The sequence below is a fragment of the Mustela nigripes genome, chromosome 3, assembly GCF_022355385.1.
Source record: "Mustela nigripes isolate SB6536 chromosome 3, MUSNIG.SB6536, whole genome shotgun sequence".
Taxonomy (NCBI): Eukaryota; Metazoa; Chordata; class Mammalia; order Carnivora; family Mustelidae; genus Mustela; species Mustela nigripes.
In genome coordinates, this window is record NC_081559.1 from 37,916,398 (window position 1) to 37,936,726 (window position 20,329).

Sequence of the window (20,329 nt, forward strand, 5' to 3'; positions counted from 1 at the left end):
TAAAATAATATGGCAGAAATAAGGCCAAGTCAAAACAACACATACATGAATGACTTCTTAGAAAACTAAAACTGGAACTGATTCAAAAAGCAAGAGAACATCTGAATCATTTAATGACCCTGAAAAAGCAAAGAACGTGGTCAATATTACCTCTTCAAAGAGCAGTAGGCTATATAATTTCACGAGTTGGTTCATTATAAGCTATTCCAGAGCACATAAAAGGTAGAAAGTTTTAGGCATACTTGTGCCAAGCTGAGATAGCCCTACATCTGATTTTGACAGTACACAGAAACTTACGGACCAATCTCATTCACAAATACAAGCGCAAAATTCTAAAAAGTACTCTCTGCAATGGTATATGAAATATATAATGGTATAAATAACATATCATGTATACATAAAATATATTTATTTATATAAATTATATATCTATATAACAGAAACAGAATATAACAGAATATACATATAAAAGAGAAACAAAATAATTTCCACACAATTTAAGATTCAACTTGGTTTCTTTTTCATAGTGGTTGGACTGTAGAAATTCTGAAGCTATTATCCCTATAGTTTAGTTGAGAAAAAGAGACTAGATAACTGTGGGAGAAGAGAGATGGAAATATTGACAAAGAAGAGGCTTATGGTTTTGGCTGGGGATTAGAGGTGTATCTTACACACACACGCACACACTTTTAGGTGTAGAAAGAATCAAACAAAAAAAAAGAAGGCATGCTGATGGTATGAAGGCTCTGGCTTTGAGTCAAGAGGGTAGCCAATAGCATCCCAGACTCACTGGCTATCTAAAGGTGACCAGGGTCATGTCATCTGGGTCCTGAAGTTGGGGTGTCTTAGTCTTTCTAGAACAGGGTCAACGAGTCTGGAAGCTGTTCTCATTGGCTTTGCAAAAAATAAACACCTCTTTGAGGTTCTTTTCAAATTCTGCCTCCAAGTCCAGTCCTATCTGACCAAAGTTGGAAGCCTGAAAGGAAAAAAAAAAAAAAAAAAGCAAACAAACAGACGTTTAAGGATAAAGAATTAGGACTATCAAAACACTTGCATTTTTAAATTTTTTTTTTTAGAGCCCCACCCTGCCTATCCTGAATACTGTGCTTCCCCAGCAGCCAGGTAGAGTGCGCAGGGCACAGGGAGATGCTGATGCCACAATACTGAAATGGACAAGCCTCTGCCCAATTCCTAACTTGGACCTGACCGGTGGTCAGGACTGGAGAGCTGATTTTAATCACTGCAAAGCCTGAGCTTGGGATAAAACAGACAGAGATAAAGCATTTCTTGAAAGTCCACCCTCTGAAGGAAGGTTGAACCTTCCGTTCTCCAAGGCTGACAGTGGGCCAGGCATGGAGGGGCTCCCAGGATAGATTTTCCCTCCAGCTCCACAAGCTGACACTAGTTTAGAATTTGTGTCTTCATGAACAGGCCAATTTGTGCCATGGAGGAAGGGAAGGTGGCTGGGTGGAAATGGAAATCTTCCTTAAATACCTCCCAAGAAGTATCTGTACGAATGATAGTATAAATCAGGATAAACTCAACAGATTACAGTTAACAACCTGTTGGCTTGCAAGATAACTCAACTAGTTGTCTCTCACTGCGGGCAAAGGATGAACCCAACACCCTCTGAGGGCAATTCTGGAGGTTTGGGTCCCCTGGAAAATTTAGGAGTAAAAAAATCCAAGCATGAGCATCCTGGGAGTTTATTTCATGAAGTTGAATTCCTTTGTTCATTTCTGTATTTCTGAGGCATGGAGAACAAAGTTAACCATAAATCACCTTTCCTCCTCATTTGAACGAGGCAGGATGAGAAGGGCTGTTCTCCGCACGACTATCTCCCTGTTCTAGAATTGGGGACAGATTATTTTCAGGGAAGGATGCTTCCCTCTCCCTGTTCTGTCTGAATTCCTCTCCACCCCTGAAGTTAAGAGGCCACTTTCTTCTGTAATCCAACTCATTTTGAGCTTTCTCTAGGACCAGATTGGTAAAATTCTTGCAAAGTTCTGCTGCCCCAGAAATTAGGGAAAAGTGGAAAGGGGTGCCAAGAGACACCCTTTACCTTGTAAAATGTTTTATGGTTGCTAAAGATGAGGCGCACATCACGAACAAACCACGCCACTGTGTAAACGTTCTCACTCAGCCTTTCCTTAATCAGGTCCAACCACATGGCTTCCTTAAAGGGTTCTCCATAATCTCGAATCTAGGGACAAAGCCACCAAAAGAGTGATATTGGCACCGCCATTATTCCTGGAAGGGATCCAATAGGAATCCAGCAGAAGTGATGATATTAGCACTGGACTTGTCTATGCCAGACCTGGTCTAAGCACTGCCACTAGGTTAACATGATCCTACAACAACCCTGTGAGATTGGTACTATAATTACGCCCGTTTTCCAGACAAGGAAGCCAAAGGAGGGAGACCTTAAACAACCTACTCAGGATTTCACAGCTAAACAATGGTGGAGGCGGGACTTGAAGTCTCCATTAGAAGGGCTCTAAACCCTCTGCCGACTGTAAGAAAGACATTCTCATTTAAGAGAAAGAGAAACTGAGGTACACTTGAGGCAGAGCAAGTCGCCCGGGGCTCCCGGAACCCGGATGCAGAGGGTGGGGTTTGAACAGGGGTGTCCCCCCCTCCTAGACTGTGCAACTAAACCCGCTCTCGGCCAACAGCCAGCGCCCTTAGGGGTCACACTCCTAAATTCTAGAGAGAGCTTTCCGTCAAAGAGATGCCCAGAGAACAAGAACCATGAAATGTCACTTACGTTATGTGGGGTTTCTGCAAAAAAGGAGCTTTGTGGATGACAGTAGGCCTTCAAGAGGAGGAACTCACATTTCTGTAAAATGTGAAGAGAGCTTTAAAGGGAAATGCAGCTCCGAGAGAGCGAAGCCCGGCCTGTGCCCAGACAGACAGGCACAAGAGGGCGCAGCTACACATGGCCGGCTGTCCAGCCACATTTGCAAAAGAGCCGCGGGGTGCATCGAACTCTGGACTTTGGGCGCCGAATCGCCATCCTCGGAAGCCAGACACTGCAGGCTCCCTCAGGCACCTGTGGGCGCCCTTTCCCTTCCCCTATACCTGTTGGACTTCTCACGTGTCTGGGGTGAGAAGGCTTGGGGTTGGCACCCAACTCACCAACCGCTCCTCAGGCTGCATCTGCCCCTCCGGGACCTCAGATACCCCGTGACACGGCTGCCTTCCTGAAGACTCCTTTATCCGGCAGAAGGTGCAAGTCCACGGGCTCCTGAGAAGGTGGGGGATGAGTGAGCAAGGGCCAGGACCCTGGAAACAGACCCTGTTCCTACAGCTGCCACCGTCCTCTTTTCAGGCACGGCCAAGGGACAACACAGCTGGGAGGTGAGGGGGACACCTCCCGGAGTGTCCAAGAACCCCAAGCAGAACTTGAGCCCATGACCCTCCTCCCATTGAGAGTGGCACGAGGGGGCTCAGTGCACGGAAAGTGGTGTCAGGGTGCATGGTGGGCTGCGCTTCCCCGAGATGAGATGCCCCGCATGTCATACCCACGTGTCAAAACTGGGGCTTAACCCCTGGGAACCCAGGTTTCTATCAGTCCGTTGAGCCCGTGGTAAAATGCAGGAACCAAGCCATGTTTCCTGCCTTTTCTGAAAAAGCGGGGAACATAAACAGCTGGTGTTTCCCATCCTCAATCCCCAGGGATGGGAGTCAGGGTTGTAAAACTAGGAGAGGATGCTCGCCAGGGGCAGTGGCAAGGTGGAGGCAAGGTGGCTGGGTCACAGACTTAGAAGTAGAGTCTGCCACGAAACCACATGGAACATAGACCCCATCCTCTTGCTCTGGGTCATACCTGAGCCATGATGCTCACAGGTCCTGCTCTTCTGCCTGGAGAAGAGTCACTAGAGGCAGAGCCTGGGCAGAGTCCGTGTGCAAAAGACAAGGCTGCGTCTCACTAACCTCTCTGCCTCTGCAGATGGGATGTGACAGTCCTCATGAAAGGCTCTTGGACAAGTGTCACAGCAGACCAGTGGTCCGCGTCTACAGCACACCTCACATTCCTTGGAGTTTTCTCCCTAGAAGCGGAGAGAATGCAGCAGCACTGGGATCAGCCCACACTGAGGGGCTTTGGAACATGCCATCCTTGTGTGTTGCCCAGTGGAAGTTTCCAACCTGCCTGACCATGGTGCTCTGGGAGGTGGCTGATGGGGGATGAGCGTGGCCTTTCCTATCGCAAACAGGCAAATGGCAAGAATCATCAAGCTGCCTTTGAACCACACCTTGCCAGAGCTGGAAGGGATGGAGCATGCTTTAAGCCCTTTGTATACAAAGTGTGGCCTGAGGACCAGCAACATCAGCATCCCCTGGGAGCTGGCTAGAGATGCAGATCTACTGAACTGAAATCTGTTTTCACAGGATCCCAGATGTTTGGAAGTACATGAAATTTGAGAAAACCCAGCTTTTGGCAATCTTCTTATTTTACAAGCTTGGAAAGGCGAGATGTCTTTTTATTCTGCAGAGTCGATACAACTTGCTACCTGAGCCAGACTGGCACCCAGGCTGCCTGTGCCTCTGGGTTCAGAGCTGTCCCGTCCACTGTGTGCAGGCAAGTGTGCTGGGCAGACCCAGAATGGTTCCTGACGTATGGCCAAAAAACAGAAACATAAAGACAGAGAGCTGCTGTATAAATGGGTCATTTCGTGAGCCTTTAAAATCATTGTCTTTCTCATGGCCTTAAAATGTGATCCAGTAAATTCTACAAGCGATTTTTACTGCTGGATAAAATCTACAGGCAGGAGCCCCTGGTTCTACTCCTGACCCCACAAGAGGGACAGTGGGGCTCCATACATAAGAACATGTTTTCTCTGTACTAAAGGTAGGAGGCAGGAAGGGGCATCTTTCTGGGTGTTGAAAAGGTGGGAAATAGACCATCAGGAGCTGGAGGAAAGGACTGAAGGAGCTGGGGATCAGTCGTATCTAAGGAGAGAAATCCTGCCACTACCCTCGACTGTCCACGACACAAGTACAAGGACCTGGCTGAGGACATAAGGGATGGAAATGTTTTGTCCATTCTCAAAACTAGGCACTCGGAGGGATGCCTGGGTGGCTCAGTCGGTTAAGCGTTTGCCTTGGGCTCAGGTCATGGTCTTGTTGTCCTGGGATCGAGCCCTGTGTTGGGCTCCCTGCTCAGTGTAACATTATGAGTGAGAAGGAACTATAATATTGGGACCATTGATTAATGCTCTGGATTTAAAATATCTTTATTGTTTTGTTTGCTCATTACAAAAGTAATAAATGGACATTTTCTACCTGTACATAAACATATAATATGGAAAACAATGTCTTATATAATCCTATGCCAAAAATAACCAATTCATTCAGATATATTTTCAATCATAGACCTACATAGTCACATAAACAAAATCGGGTTCCTTCTACTACTACTACTAGTTTAAACTTCTGAAACTTTCTTGACTTTAGAACCTTTGAGTGGTTTTCTATTGACTAAGGAGGAGTCTATGACCATGCTTTTTTTTTTTTTTTGAACACCCGTCAGTAGATGTATCCATTTGTTTTATAATAATGATGGCCATTTGTATTCTTCCCTAATTTTTGGCTATTACAAGGAGCACCCCTGTACACATTAAGATATTTCAAATCAGCATGGACAAGATATTTTATAAAATAAACAGCTTTGGGGACTCTTTGGCTTTTTAAACTTTGAATGAATCCAGCCAAGGGTCAGGGCAGCCTCCAGGGTGACATGAGAAAGGCACCATTGCCTCTGCCTAAGGTTTAGATCAATGGGAAGTTCATGAGTGAGATTTGTATCTGGAGGGCATATTTAAGCAAGTGAAGAAGGTTGAGGAGCACAAGACAATGATGACTGCCATTTTCACCTGGAGGGATGTTCTGCTGAGACAAAGCCCAGTTCAAACACTATTTTGTTTTGGTACTGTTGATAGTGAGCATGTTGAATTGAGGAATAGTTACGTTCAATCAAGGATGGTCTTCTTGCTCTTCCACATACTGTTCTTATCTATCTCTATTTCATAATTACTTTTCAAACTAGAGCACTCTATTTCTGACAACTTTGGTCTGTATTCACCCAAATATCCAGGTCTAAAACACATGTACATCATCAGTTTCTGTCCTTTTATTTTAAGAGTTATTTTTGGCCCCATATTAAATGAACTGTGAAATTATGGTGGCACATACATGTACCAGTGTGCCAATGCTATTGTCATGAGGATGCAATGCCTAAAAGTAAAGGTGACCCAGGGCTGGGGAACTTGAGGACTCAAAGGTAAGCCTTTGGATGCAGAGTCTGCAATACGGAGACTGAAAATGTGGTAGAAATTCACCTGCTCTTTACCTCTCTCTTGACACTTCTTGGAGGACAGAGCAAAAGTCCTTTCTGAAAGAGAGAAGGGGTCAGTGATTGAGGTTATTCTAGAGCCTCTTCTTTTGTCCACATCGAAATTCCCACTTCCTAGTGAATATTTGTACTAGGACATCCTACTCAGTCTCAAACCCATGGTGTCTGAGAGAAACATTAGCTCCATCCTCCAATCAGTTCTTCTTCTGGACTTCACTTGACAAAATAAGTTTTTCCCCCATTGCTCAAGCCCAAGACCCATTAGTCCTTTCCAGTTCTTTTCTCACCCATTTTTTCCTCTCCACTTTTCCTTCTGTAGGTAAAGTCCTTATGATTCCATCCCAGTGATAATTTTTTTAGTGTTTTGGGGAGGCTTTGTGTTGGGTTCTGGGATCACAAAGACCACTTGCTTTGTTTGTTGCTCACAGAATAGATTGTGAGCCGGGGAAGTATAAACGAGGGACTGACTGACTGCTTGACAGACAGGATAGTCTGGAAAGGTGTCACCCAGGGGTCCAGGTAGTTGGGTATGGAGGAGGTCTTTATTGGGCAGAGGGTGCAAGGAAGGTCTCAGAGGTCTGTATCTCTATCTGGCTTCCCCGTAGCTCACCCCATCTAATACCCCCAGTCTAAGCTTCTTAAAACTCTCCAGACCTCACCCTCACAGCTCTTTCCTCACATTTAACATTCTCTGCTGTGGGTACCACCACTCTGCATTCCTAACTTTCTCACCCACAAATTTTTCTATGAAAAATCTAGCTCTTTCTCAATCATGCTTTTGAATCCTAAAGGAAATTCCTTCACATTTCTGCTATTGGAATTCCACTTATCCTTCCAGGAATTAAACCCATCACCCATCTGTTCCCTGTTAAATACCTCCAGCAGTTCTCCTAAGGTCTTTCCTCTGCAATATATAGTCTCCTTCCATTTCTTTGTATGTGCCCGTTTTCCTTCGATTTCAAATTCTTTTGGTGTGAACCAAACCCCCTCCTCAATCCGAATGCATTTCTCTGAGGAGCCTGTAAGATAAAGATGGACTATTCCTAGATCCAATTTCATTCTCTGTGAATTCACCCTAAACCTCAAATCCCTAATTATGGTTGTTCCACCTGCCTGGGTCCAGAGAGCCTCCCTGTAGGGAGGGAGCAGTAGCAAAAGAGTCTGGATTCCTCCTCTCTCAGACTGAAGGAAGCCCTAAAACCTGCAGGAGTGGTGTGGGAGTAGGAGAGGATTTGCATTTTTTGTGACATCTACATGAGGCAAGTAGTGCCTTTGGGTCCATGGATGACTTCCTTGTGGGAGTAGAGTGGCCCAGCTGCCAGGTTTACCATGACACAGAAAACTAAAAATTCTTTCTTAGCAAGCACTTCTTTCTCAGGAACCTCGCTTGCAGGGATCATTTTCTGGGTGATTCAACACACTGGCACTTCTCTCTCTTCTAGTGGTTTTAGGGGTTCCAAAGAGAAGAATGAGAAGCTCACCTTGTTTCAGTTTCTCTTTGTATAAAATCCCTTTGGCTTCACCACAGGTCACAGGAAGCTCAGGAGAGAGAAAATCTACAGTTTCATCTTCAGGTTTTTCTGAAAGTAGAAAGGAAAGTAGAAGAGTGTAGTGTTGCTCAGTCTTCATTCTCTTTTCTTCATGGATTTTCCTTTCCCTGAATTCTGATAATAGTAATAACAATTATCATGTAAATGGCACCAGAGACAACTGGCAGGGGGTCTTCCATTTTAAGAGGCAGGTTAGCTAACATGGACAGAGCAGTTTCCAATAAACCAAACCATTGCCACCAACATTACATCAAACAAAATGGTTAGTAAAACATATAACGGTTTTAATTCATAAGCTAACTGGCCATCACCTAAGTTTCCTTTATTTCATAAGCATCCTGCTTATCCTTCTGTGTGAATAGAAGTTGCCTGCTCAAAATATTTTGTGGTGCACATGTGGCTAGAGAAAAGGTTTTTTCCTATAATCTTATCTCCTGATTTAAACCAAGGCAGCATGAGTGTGATGCTTAGCACTGAGTTACTATCGTCAGTCTTCATTTTTTGCGTCCTTTTTCATTTTATTATTTTTCTGTTTCTTTCCCTATGAGTAAAAAAGAAAACCCGCAAGAACTCTAGACTAATCTGCAAATTGCACATGGAGAGATTTGGTAACTGTGAAACCCTGAGTGGGGATGTGGGATATTGATTCAGGAGAAGAAGTTATAAAAGTTTAAAATAAATATCAACAATTCCTGCTTCTTTTTGTCCCAGCCTCTCTGTAGATGGATTCATTCCAGAGAGACTGCAAGAGCTGTCTCTGGGGGCAAGGAGAAAGCTCTTCCTATGGCTTATGTTGCTTATACAGGATGTTACTTGTGGAATAAGTCTAGGTGAACAACCAGTCCAACTTTCTCAAATACTTATTAAAAGAACCAAAGGGAGGGTCCCCTATGTGACTCAGTCAGTTAAGTCTCTGCCTTCAGCTCAGGTCATGATCCCAGGGTCCTGGGATCAAACCCTGTGTCCAGCTCTCTGCCCAGCAGGGAGCCTGCTTTTCCTTCTCATGCTGCTGCTCCACCTGCTTGTTCTAAATCTAAATCTAAATCTAAATCTAAATCTAAATCTAAATCTAAATCTAAATCTCTCTGTTAAATAAATAAATAAATAAAGTCTTTAAAAAAAAACCAAAAAGAAGTGTATGAAAAAGAGAGCACCATTGGAAAAAGAACAGAGCGGCATCAATGGTGAAGAAACCCATTAGTTACTTTGGAAAGATGTGAACTGGAGTCAGATAAGAAAGCAGAGATCCCTGAGGACTGATGACTCCCCTGAATAGAATGATAGAAGATGTCCAGTCTAGGAAGGGCAGGGTCTATAGCAAGCCTGGGTAGGAATAGGGGGTAGGAAGAACTTAGTTTCAAGAGCCAGCCGGAATTCTTGCATGGAATGGCCGGCTCCACTACTTGTCTCCAGACTCTGGCTACTCAACTAATATGGCCCAGAGGATGACAGCTCAGCCTCAGGAGCCAGATTGGCTGGGCGTATAGTCTTGACTATGCAATTTACTTGCAAGTTTATGTTAAGTGCATATTATTGTCAAAGTTGAGTGAAAGATTTGTCCCTGGGGTTTCCTAATGTGGGTGACAAGGCAGAGCCACAAGCAACTTTGGACTACTGCAAATCCCAAGGGGGATTAGCAGGGCACTGGGGACCTTGTATAGTTCTCTGTCTCATGGAACTAATTTCTTAATTCCCTATGGTAAATACAGGTCCCAGACATCCTTATAAGCAGATGCAGGAACAGTGGGTGGCGCTGGCAGTTCTGGGCAGCAAGCCAGGGTGCAGAGATGTGGGCACAAGCAAGACTCTGTCCTTTTCTTGGTGTAGGCAGCTTACCAAGTCAGGCAGGACCTTGGGTCCTGAGTAGCTCCAAAGCCACCACCATGTATCTAAGGAGGGACAGCTCTCTGATCTGTTCCCAATAATTTTGCATTTGGCTTATTCTTCCTCTTGCAAACAGGCTTTTAAGGATGGAACCCTGAGGAGAAGGCCTGCCTGGAGCTCTCCCACATCTATGAGATCACCATTTATAAGTGTGAGCAAATAGTGAGGAACCTGTTATGAAAAGTAAGCAATTAACAAAGAGAGTTCATGGGAATGAAAAGCATGATGGAGGAAACAAAAAGAAAGCCTAACAGAGACAAGGAAAAACAGAATGGAAAAAAAGTAATTACTGATTGGATAGATGAACATAGGGAAAAGGCAAAAGGTGAGAATCATTCATGGACAGACATAGCCTGGGGAAAGGTCTGGAGCTCCATGGTAGTAGTCATTGGAGCTCATACTGCATTGTATGAATAAACTGAGGCTCTGATATTGGTATTCATACTTTGCAAAGAAGAACGGATAAAATATTGATCTGGCAGTTATTTAAGCATAAACCCTGTGAGGCATGAAGAAGCTGGACGTAGAGCAATGAGCAAGATTGACTGCTTACTGATCTCATTTTCCCTTCACAGAGTCAACAGTTAATTATAGTTGTGACAAGTGCCATGAAGAAAAACAACACCGGGTTCTATGAAGTCATGTCAGGGAGACTCATCCTTGCCTGCTGGGACAGAGAATGCTTACTTCAAGTTGAGGCCTGAGGGTGTGAAGCAAAGGGAAGTTGAGCAAGGGGGATTATTAGCTTTGGGGAGGGAGTGTATGAGGGGGGACACACTGAGGAAGTCCTGAGCAGGAAAGGAGGACATAGCATCTAGTTTCAAAATGGCCCATCTCTGAGAAATCAGGCTAGTGGGGGCACTCAGCATGTGGGTAGGGGTTGGATTGTGGGTGTGGGTTATGTTGTGTTTCTTGACCTAGGTGCCAGCTACATGTGAGTTTTTCCTTTGTGTTAATTCCTCAAGGTGTACATTTATGGTACATGCATTTTTCTTAGGCCTATTACACGAGCGCTACTCAACATGTGATGTGTTAAGAGATAGCAGCTTGATCAAAATAGAATCAAGGCTCTCAAGGTTGTGGCATCTAGCCCTATGTTGGGCTCCACGCTGGGTGTGGACGCTGCTTGGGATTCTCTCTCTCCCTCTCCCTCTGCCCAGGTGTCCCCTGGGGAACTCATTTACTTTTGTCACACTCTCTCTCAAAAAAAAAAAAAAAAAAAAAAAAGAAAGAAAGAAAAAAGAAAAAGAAATGGATATCAAGGCATCTCCACTGAGATGGTCTGTAAAGACAGTGTTCGGTGTCGCAGATAATTTATAAGCTCCTTCTTTTTGCAGACCTGCCACAGACTTGTCAATGGCCCCAGTCTGTGGGCCCTACCTCAAGTAGCACCTGTTCTACCTCAACAGTAAATTCAATACATTCATGGGGAAAAAAAGACCAATGTCACTGAACCATAAAGGGAAGGGAGAGTGAGAGGAGATAGTGCTGAAGAAGTGTCACAAAAGCAGAAGAAAAATGAGTGCAGGCAGAAAAAGAGGAGGGGGAAAAGGAGGAGGAAGAGAGGGGGAGAATGACCCCAAGAGGTCTCAGAGTGCAGGGGGCAGAAGCAAGCCAAGGGGCCGATCCACAGAGACCAGTCCGGCACCCCTGTCTATCACAGGAAGAGAAAGCTCAGCTCTCTGCAAATAGGAACACCATCAGGGTCTTGCTTCCCTAAGAGTTTTCACCAAATTTTACAATGAAGGAAGTAGAAGTTGATGTTAGAACTTGACTCATGGGTTCAGTCATTTTCTCTTAAACATTTTGGGTCTTTGTTGGTGGATTCTGTGTTGAAGAATCCATCCCAGTGGAGAAGTTGGTGATTGGGTAGGCAACCCAAGGTATGCACTGGCTTTCACCTGGAGTGTCAGGTGTGACATTTTGTTAGAGCAGAGAAGAATGCAGGTGAGAACCTATGCAGAGGAGGACAAGGATGGGAAGGAAAGAGAAGAAGACAGGAAGACAGACAATCAGCTGCTGGCCAGGGTGCCATGCAGTCTGATGGACAGTCCCTGCCTCTGGCTTACCCTTTGGAGGAATGTTTTTCTGACACTTTCTTGTTGAACTTGAATCAACATCTTTTTTCCTTTTCTTCTCTAAAAAAAAAAATGAAAGAAATTAATGTCATCAATAGTTTGAAACAGATTTTTATGTTTTCTATATCAACTATTTTAATGTAATTTTTTTCTGTCTTTCTACCACTTTGGAGAAACAAGATAGATATGAATCTTGTGAAATGAACATTAAGTAATAATAAGTAAAATCTAACAAAATAAACATAAAAAATAAAAATAAAGTTTTATCTGCATTTGCTTATATATAATTGTCTCTGGCTCCTTTCATTCTACAGTGGCAGTGTACAGTAGTTGCACTGGAGACTGTATGGCCGACAAATCTTGAACCATTATCTGGCCCTTTTAGAAAAAGTTTGCCAAGTGCTGGCTTAGAACAACCCAGTTGTACTTCTCCTTCATGTTACTCATTTATCACAAGCTAGTTCCGTGTCATTGACATACATTCATCATATGCAGTTCCATGTCATTGACATACATGGATCCTGGGAACAGAGCAATCTCTCTCTAGAACACTGTTGGTCCCATGGCAGAGAAAAAGGTGATACAAAGGTTGTTAAAGCTTTGGCTTTGAAGTGACCCTCACACCTGTCCACATTTCTTTGGCCAAGTCAAGTGAATGGCCACACTGGAGTCCACAGGGCAAGGGTTTATAACCTTCTGAGATATCAGTGAGCAGTAATACAATCTATCACAAGCAAGATGCAAAAAGATTCCAAGGAAAACACGGGTGGAATATCATTCTTTGTTTTTAATCTGTCAACACAGAAAAGTTCTATTATTTCTAGTTTTGGTGGAGGTGGAGGAAAAAGAGCATCTGTACGCTGTCAATGGGAGTCTAAAATGGCAACAATACGATCATCAGTCTGTGCTAATTTTAAATATTGATTTAGCTACTTCACATCTAGAAATAAGCCATTAAGAAATACTCTTAAGAGTGTGTCCACTTTGAGGATTGGTGCCACTCCTCCCATGGAACAAGCATGAATCTGACAGAAGCCCTCAGACCCATTGGAACAGTGGTGACTCTACTAACAGAAATGTAAACAGTAGACACTGGGAAGTGGTCATGTTGAGTCCATGTGGCACAGCTGAACTGACCTGCTTGTTGAGAGCACTGCATTAACTTCTTCCCACAATCACTCTCAGTCCAGAAGCTCCTTGCTGTCTTGTCTGCTCTACTCCCTTCTACCATTTCCTTCACATAATACCCAACCCTGTGCCTGCCCCCTGAGAGGCCCTCCCACACTGAGCAATCGGATGGCAGATTCAGTCCCCAGCTTACCCTTTGGTCCAGAGGTTTGGACACATTCAGTCCTTGCCTTTGGGGCCCTTGTCATGATCTTAGAGTTCCTGGTTGAATCACCTTTCCCTTCAGTTGCTTGATCCACCGCATGGAGTTTCTCTTGGATTCTGGGCCTAGGTGAGGCTGCATGTGGGATAGCGATTTGTGAATAGTTTAAATGGGGTCCCCAGTGAGCTGCCTCCTCCCCCTTTAGTGACTTCCCCTCTCATACCCCAGTCCTCAACCTTTCAGGAAATCCCTGTACCCTTGTACTTCATTTTTAATGTTATTTTCTTATAGTTATTCCTCTTCTTTTTTGTGTGTAGCTTTTTTTCTTTCCCAAACTAACAATACTTCATCTTGTTTCTCTTTCTCCCCGTCAACTCCCCCTTTTGTCTATTACACATCAACTAAACTTCATGAGGGCAGTGATATTTGTGATTTGCTCACTGCTGAACCCATTGGACCTGGGACATGGACCTGGCACATACCTTACACTCCATTCGCCTTTGTTGACTGAATATATAAGGGGAGCATATTTTTGAAAATATTAAACTGATGTATTTCTTATCCTTATGAATCACAATGGCCCAAGGTTCCCTAATTATTATATCAATAAGTATCTGGGAAAGGATAGATCCTGGCTAGAACTGAGATGTCACTGCTCAGTAGAGGCTGTTTTGGAGACCTCATACTAAATCTTGAAACACAGAACTTGTTGAGAGCCCAAGGGATTTCTAAGTTCCAAAAATTACCGTTATAGGCTAAGAATACAAGTTTGGAGGTCTAAATGTGATGTTTTCCTAGAAGTCATTGGTAAAGAAGCATATGACAAAGACTAAATTTCCTCCAGCTGTGGAAGGTGATGGGGTTGAAATCAGGAAAAAGAGAGAAGGGGAAGAAGAAGGCAAGCAAGGAGATCTGAGTCCCCTCCTGGGTCAAACCCGAGACTGAGAGGCCCTAGAAACAAGCAGGAAAATTCGGAGCATGTCCAAAGCAGTGGTGTTTATGTCATGAAGCATGTTGGGAGCCGAGGGGAGATGCCCTCCCAGGGTCCTCACAGAATGGCCCAGAATCCAAGGAAATCCTTACTGATTGGCACACCTTGGATACATAGTTTTGAGTAAAAGTATGAAGGAAAAGGGAAGGAGAAATGTAGGAGAGAGAGAGAGAGTTCAGGGAGACAAGGACAGCAGAGAGATGAAGCAGAGGAACTAAAAAATGCAGTTTCACAAATTTTTTTCCCCTAAACTGCAACTAATCCAATTTTCATGCATGGAGTAGATACAAGAAAAACAAGCATGAGTCGATCCAGGTGATTTTGAATGCTCAGTAATTCTAAATCTAACTCCAGTTTGATACTGGGAGTCTGAATCCTGCCTGTCCATTAAGATTTGCTTGGTCTACTCATCCTTGCTCTGAGCCAGACTAGACACAGTCCTAATCTCAAAACTGTCTGACACCTCCTATCCAGTTCCACCCTATTCCTCCTACTGATAAGAGGAAAGAAGTCTGCTGGAACCAACATGGTGTCTGGGTTCTCCTTCTTTTGTGAGGGGATGTCCTTTAATAGGGTGGTCTAGGAGGCAAGGATGGGACTGTCTGTGCTCCAGGGATACCCAGATGGCCATGTGGCTGGAGGAGGTCATACTGGTTATCCAGGTAAGCCCCTGAACAAGGGAATAGTAGCTTCATTCTTCTTGCTTACTTCTTGGGAGCTTTCTTTCCTGTCTTCTTTTTGAAGATGGAAGATTATATTTTTCTGTCCTCTTTCCTAAAACAGGAAAAAAAAATCACTTATGGCTATAAATATTGATCTTCAAGCTTAAAATATCAATACTTTATAAATAAATTTATGTAAAAATACTCTTTTTTATTTGGAAATAAAAAAAGAATTGAACAAAGAAGTAATAGATATACCAAATTATCAACATTTAAAATATGCCATTTAAAAAATAAATAAAACAAAATATATAATTTTTTTCAAGTTTATAACTAGTTTTTCAAGAGTAGAAGAAAATAGATTGTTATAAGCCACATATAAGAGATTTACTTAGTTAAAACTTAAGGATAAAAATCATAAAGGTGAAAGATGAATAGATTTGAATGTTTAAAAAATAAAAAATCCCCACACTTTAAAAAACATCCTTATAATATTAAGACAAAAAATGAGGGAAATTTCAGTATATATAAAATTTGCCTACATAGATAAAATCAAAGATGTGCAGGCTCTAACCAAGTAATTGCACTTAGAAATTAATTCTGAGGAAATCAATTGGACATGTGTGCAAAGATACAAACACATACAAACATGATTTCTATTTTCATATAAAATTAGAGATAGCCTAACTGTCCGTCATATGGGCGATTATTTAAACTAAATTGCTAATTATACAATAATGTGCTGTATAACTAAAAGAAAGAAAAATAGATAACATTGATATGCAGATATGTGTATTAAGTATATAATTAAAAAGCTGTTTATAAACCCTATAGTGTGAGCTTCTATGTATATATATAGAATGAGATAATGTATGCAGATGTCTAAGGTACAGAAATAAACTAGGGGAAGCAGATATGAAATAGGAGTTTCACTTCGTGATTATTGAGAACACTGTATCACACAGACCAGGATAGTCTTATGCTACAGTACAAACAAAACCACAGTTTGGTGGCTTCATGTTCACAGTGTTATGTCTCAGTCACACAGAGTCCCTTGTGGGACTTGGAGTTTCCCTGCAGCCTTTGCGGTGGGGCTGAGACCCATGCTTCTGGCACCTCCCTCTTCCACACACTTCTGTAGTCAGGGGGAGGAGGTGCAGAGTGGCACAGTGCTCTTCTGTGTTTTGACTCAGAAGTGACCCTAGCACCAGCTTATTGGCCAGACCTGTGATCGCCGCCCTATCTCCTACAAAGAGCTGGGAAATGCAGCATCCAGGGCTGGGAAGAGAACTGGAAATAATGGTGAGCACTTAGCATTGCTCACCACCACGGTACATGGGGCAGGGACTGCTGATTATTCAGCTTTCTCTGGTGTCACTTTTCTTTGCTCATCAAGTGGTTGGATTTTGAGCTGGATACCTGTCCTTTGAGAATAAAAATGACATTTCCCAGCCTCCTTTGCAGTCAGGTGTAGTTGGGTCACTCATAGTAAAGAAATGGTAACAGAATGTCTAAATGCAACCTACAGATGGTGTCCTCAATGGAGGGGACGCACCCTCCTAGACCTTGCCTCTTTCCTTTGGTGGGAATGTAGACCTGCTAGCTGGGCCCAGTGAGGGGATGCCACCCTCTGGGAATGGTGGTACAATAACTAAGGAGTTTGAGATTCTAGCCTACCTCCACATGGGAGTGAGAAATAAGTAAGCTCTCTTATTTCAGCCACTGGTTCTTGAGGAGAAAGGTGGTTTTTGTCCCACACAGCAAGCTAATCTCAATGGCGGCTGCATATTGCTTTTATAGTGTGGAAATTTTTTTATGTTGAAAAAAAAATAAATTATTATTTTAAAAAGCACAAATCTTTTTATGGTCTAGCATGTCTTTCATAGCCTGGAAGAGTGTTAACTACCCAAAAAAGTAACATTAGATCCACCCTAACAGAGACCGAATAGGTTCTTTACACTTAGGCTTTTCCCCAGGTGATCTTTCCAAAGATGGTTTATTTCCATTATTTTTTGGATCTAGAAAGTAATAAGATAAAGTCATTTTAAAGAGGCTTTAAACTTGTGACCACCTCATTTCAGACATTACTGAGTTGGCAAAGAGTTGACAACATTATTTAGGTCTCTTCCATTATAATGGGGTCTGAAGAAAGTTCTAGGGGACCAAGGTGTTTGTCTTATGCCACCATCCTTTATCCATGGGATCTTGGAAAAACCCACTCATCCTTGACATGTCTCAGTCTCATCTGTAAAATTTGAAATCATTATTCAACCTTTTTCAAGGTTTGTTGTACAAATAAAATGAAATTATCCATGAGAAAATTTGAAGTATTTCTATATAAGTTAGTGTAATATGGGAGAAACTGTTAAAATGATCATTTGTATTTCAAGGTGGGCAAATTTTACCCATTCTTTCTGACAATAAATAGTGGTCATTTGAGAGTTGCATTCTGTGGTTTTGTGACACAATGACCACATTGCCAACGCACAGAAAAATATTCATATTCTTTTCCCCTCTGAGGATAGTGGTAGCAAATGGCCAATGGTAGCGGTGGTGAGGGTGCACTCCCCTCACCGTTTGTCAATGCATGCCCACAGCCGTGTCAGCTGTAACCCCTCAGTTGCTTATAGGAAACACAAACACAGTTGCATTTGTGTTTATGATGAGCTGGTCTCTTCCCAACTCTCCCAGAAAGGTCAAGTGGGCAACACGGAAATCTGGGTCTTGGGAAAGATTTGTTCCATGATTTGGGAACTTCCAATAGAGTACCATGAATGTATTTAGAACACATTCAGCAGTAGTGGTACTGCTCCTAGGTAGAAAAAAGCTGACTTGGGGATTGGGGTGGGAAATCATTTTCTTTATGTATAAAGTATATGGAGAGACATATTTGTTCCTCCTCAAAATAATTATCTACCTAGCTATCTAAACATAAACAGACATATAATATATTTGTGGTATTAAAATATCATAGATTGTGTTCATGATTAGGAAAAAATATCCTGAGGGCAGTGATAATTGAAAAAGGTTGAGAAACACTAATTTAGAGTCAAACAGTTCTAATTTGGGCTCCTGGGGACTGCATGCAGGGACTTGCAATCCCTCCTGTTTACCATGTGGGGTGCTTGGTGCTGTGCTGGGCGGCTCCTCCTGGAGGCTCTTTTCTTCATTCATTTCTGGTGAGTCATCACTGGTTTCTGAAAAAAATAAAAGACATTTCTTTCAGATCTCAGAATATCCTCTGGAAAGTCCCATAGGAGTTTCCAGAGGTCCCAGGAAAGATCTTTTGTGGTGAAGGCAGGAGTTTCCAGGTCTTGCTTGTACCTCCAAAACTCTTTCTTTCTTTCTTTCTTTCTTTCTTTCTTTCTTTCTTTCTTTCTTTTATAAAAATATTTTATTTATTTATTTGACAGACAGAGATCACAAGTAGGCAGAGAGGCAGGCAGAGAGTGAGAGGGAAGCAGGCTCCCCGCTGAGCAGAGAGCCTGATGTGGGGCTCCATCCGAGGACCCTGAGTTCATGACCTGAGCTGAAGACAGAGGCTTTAACCCACTAAGCCACCCAGGTGCCCCTCCATAACCCTTTCTGAGAATGATTCTACTACTGGGTCTGTCTGCCTCTGTGGAGGGGGAGCAGAGCAAGGCTGGGCAGTAGCTTGTCTTCTACCAAGGGAGATATCCAGTGACGGGCAGTCATTTGAGCCCCTGGACCAGAAGCTCAAAGTGAAGTTGTGAATTCCTGGGGTGTCCCAGAAACCCTTTCAGGAGATCTTTGAGGTCAAAACTGGTCCCATACTAAGATGATCTTTGCCTTTTCGCTATGTTGACAAGTTTTCATGTGGAGCAGCAGTCATGGCAGGGAAAGCTGCTGGTACCCTAGGACAAATCAAAGCAGTGTCCCTAAACCGCATACAGTTTTCTCTGCCACAGACCATAAAAAAAAGAAGAAGAAGAAGAAAAAAGAAGCCAGTTTCATTTAAGAATGTTCCTGATGAAACAATGAAAATTATTAACTTTATTAAATTTCTACCTTTGAGTATATATCTTTTTCTTTCTTAAGGATTTTATTTGTTTATTTGAGAGAGACAGTGAGCAGGAGGGAGAGGGAAAGAGAATTAGACTCTTCGCTGAGCACAGAGTCTGATGTGGGGCTGGATCCCAAGACCGTAAGATCACAACCTGAGCTGCAACCAAGTCGAGAGTCAGATGCTTAGCTGACTGAGCCCTCCAGGCGCCCCTGTGTAGACATCTTTTTAATAGTCTATGTGGAAAACTGGGGAGTTTATCTAAAGCAGTTCGCTACATCTTGAAGCATGAATGTCAAGAGAAAAATACTCGTGTGATTGAGCTGCAAGCTTAGTGTCGAATTCAGTGAACCAATATTTTCCAAATGTTCGAGATACTGTAAAATCCTGTGTAAGCAGATATGCCATTTAAAATGCAAGATGGCACAATGCGTTGTATTGCAACAGAGTATAACAAGTTAATTTAAAAAAATTTTAAATTTTATTTTATTTAAATTCAGTTAATTAACATATAGTGTATTATTAGTTTCAGAAGGGTGTAAGAAGTTAATTGCTGTGGTTTCAGATGCTAATTCACAACTAACCTTTAAGAAACCATCCCTTCTTCCTTTTGGGTGCAATATCAAAGAATTATCTCAAGAAACTGTTTAAATACTCCACCCTTTGGAACTACAGATCCTCATGAAGCTGGATTATCTTCCTGTCCTCCCACCAAAGCAATGTTTCCCAACCGATCGAACACAGAAGCAACTACACACATCCAGCTGTCTTGAATTCAGCTAGACACGAAGAGGTTTGTAAAAATGTAAAATGGTGCCAGTCTTCTTACCAGTTTTTGCATTTGGAAAATATATTTGTTTTTCATGAAAATATGTCATTTATGTTAATAGGTAGTTGGTATATTACTGTTATGTTTAAATGAACTAACACATAAATATTTTTAAACGATCGGTTTAAATGCCTAATGAAGTACATACAGATAAATATAAACAACAGAAACAGAAGGTCTTTAGGGTACTCCGTAATTTTGATGAGTGTAAAGAAGTCTTGGGACCAAAAAGGTTGAGAGCTGCTGTCTTAGGTCACCGCTGAGGTCAGCGGTACTGTGTGGACAGAGCTGTTTCTGCACAAAATGTCCACAGGTACAACAGATCTGTGTCCCTCTTGTCACACACACCTGTCTCTGCACTTCTCCCTCCCTCTGCTGTTACCTTTACACACCCGCCTAACACTGCTTGTTCCGTGAAAGACCCTCCCACACCGACCATTCAAATGGCAGATTCTGGCACTGGCCTTACCCTCCGGTCCAGAGCTTTGGGCACTTTCAGCGCTTGCTTTTTGGGCGCTTGGCATGACATTTGACTTCCTGGGTGAATCGTCCTTCCTTTGAGTTGCCTGTTCCACCACTTGGAGCTTCTCTTGGTTTCTTTGCCGAGGCGAGGCTTTCCCTGGGCC

At 42.8% G+C, this 20,329-nt stretch overlaps 1 protein-coding gene across 3 annotated transcripts in view; it reads right to left on the reverse strand.

Annotated features, from left to right (window-relative positions):
• Nucleotides 1-428: 428 nt before the first annotated feature.
• Nucleotides 429-20,329, reverse strand: part of SP110 (SP110 nuclear body protein) — a 34,245-nt gene continuing 14,344 nt past the window's right edge. Inside the window, exons 8-20 of one of the 3 annotated variants that reach the window (XM_059393677.1) lie at nucleotides 20,173-20,322; nucleotides 17,964-18,047; nucleotides 14,897-14,962; nucleotides 13,189-13,332; nucleotides 11,859-11,927; nucleotides 7,837-7,935; nucleotides 7,232-7,374; nucleotides 6,353-6,394; nucleotides 3,937-4,052; nucleotides 3,139-3,247; nucleotides 2,768-2,839; nucleotides 2,063-2,203; nucleotides 429-976 (exon numbers count right to left, since the gene is read on the reverse strand). In XM_059393677.1, coding sequence (XP_059249660.1) covers nucleotides 866-976; nucleotides 2,063-2,203; nucleotides 2,768-2,839; nucleotides 3,139-3,247; nucleotides 3,937-4,052; nucleotides 6,353-6,394; nucleotides 7,232-7,374; nucleotides 7,837-7,935; nucleotides 11,859-11,927; nucleotides 13,189-13,332; nucleotides 14,897-14,962; nucleotides 17,964-18,047; nucleotides 20,173-20,322 — 1,346 coding nt within the window. In that variant the 3' untranslated portion in view covers nucleotides 429-865. Of the gene's footprint in view, nucleotides 977-2,062; nucleotides 2,204-2,767; nucleotides 2,840-3,138; nucleotides 3,248-3,936; nucleotides 4,053-6,341; nucleotides 6,395-7,231; nucleotides 7,375-7,836; nucleotides 7,936-11,858; nucleotides 11,928-13,188; nucleotides 13,333-14,896; nucleotides 14,963-17,963; nucleotides 18,048-20,172; nucleotides 20,323-20,329 lie in introns of those variants that run through there. The other 2 variants (XM_059393676.1, XM_059393678.1) reach the window with 2 other exon arrangements.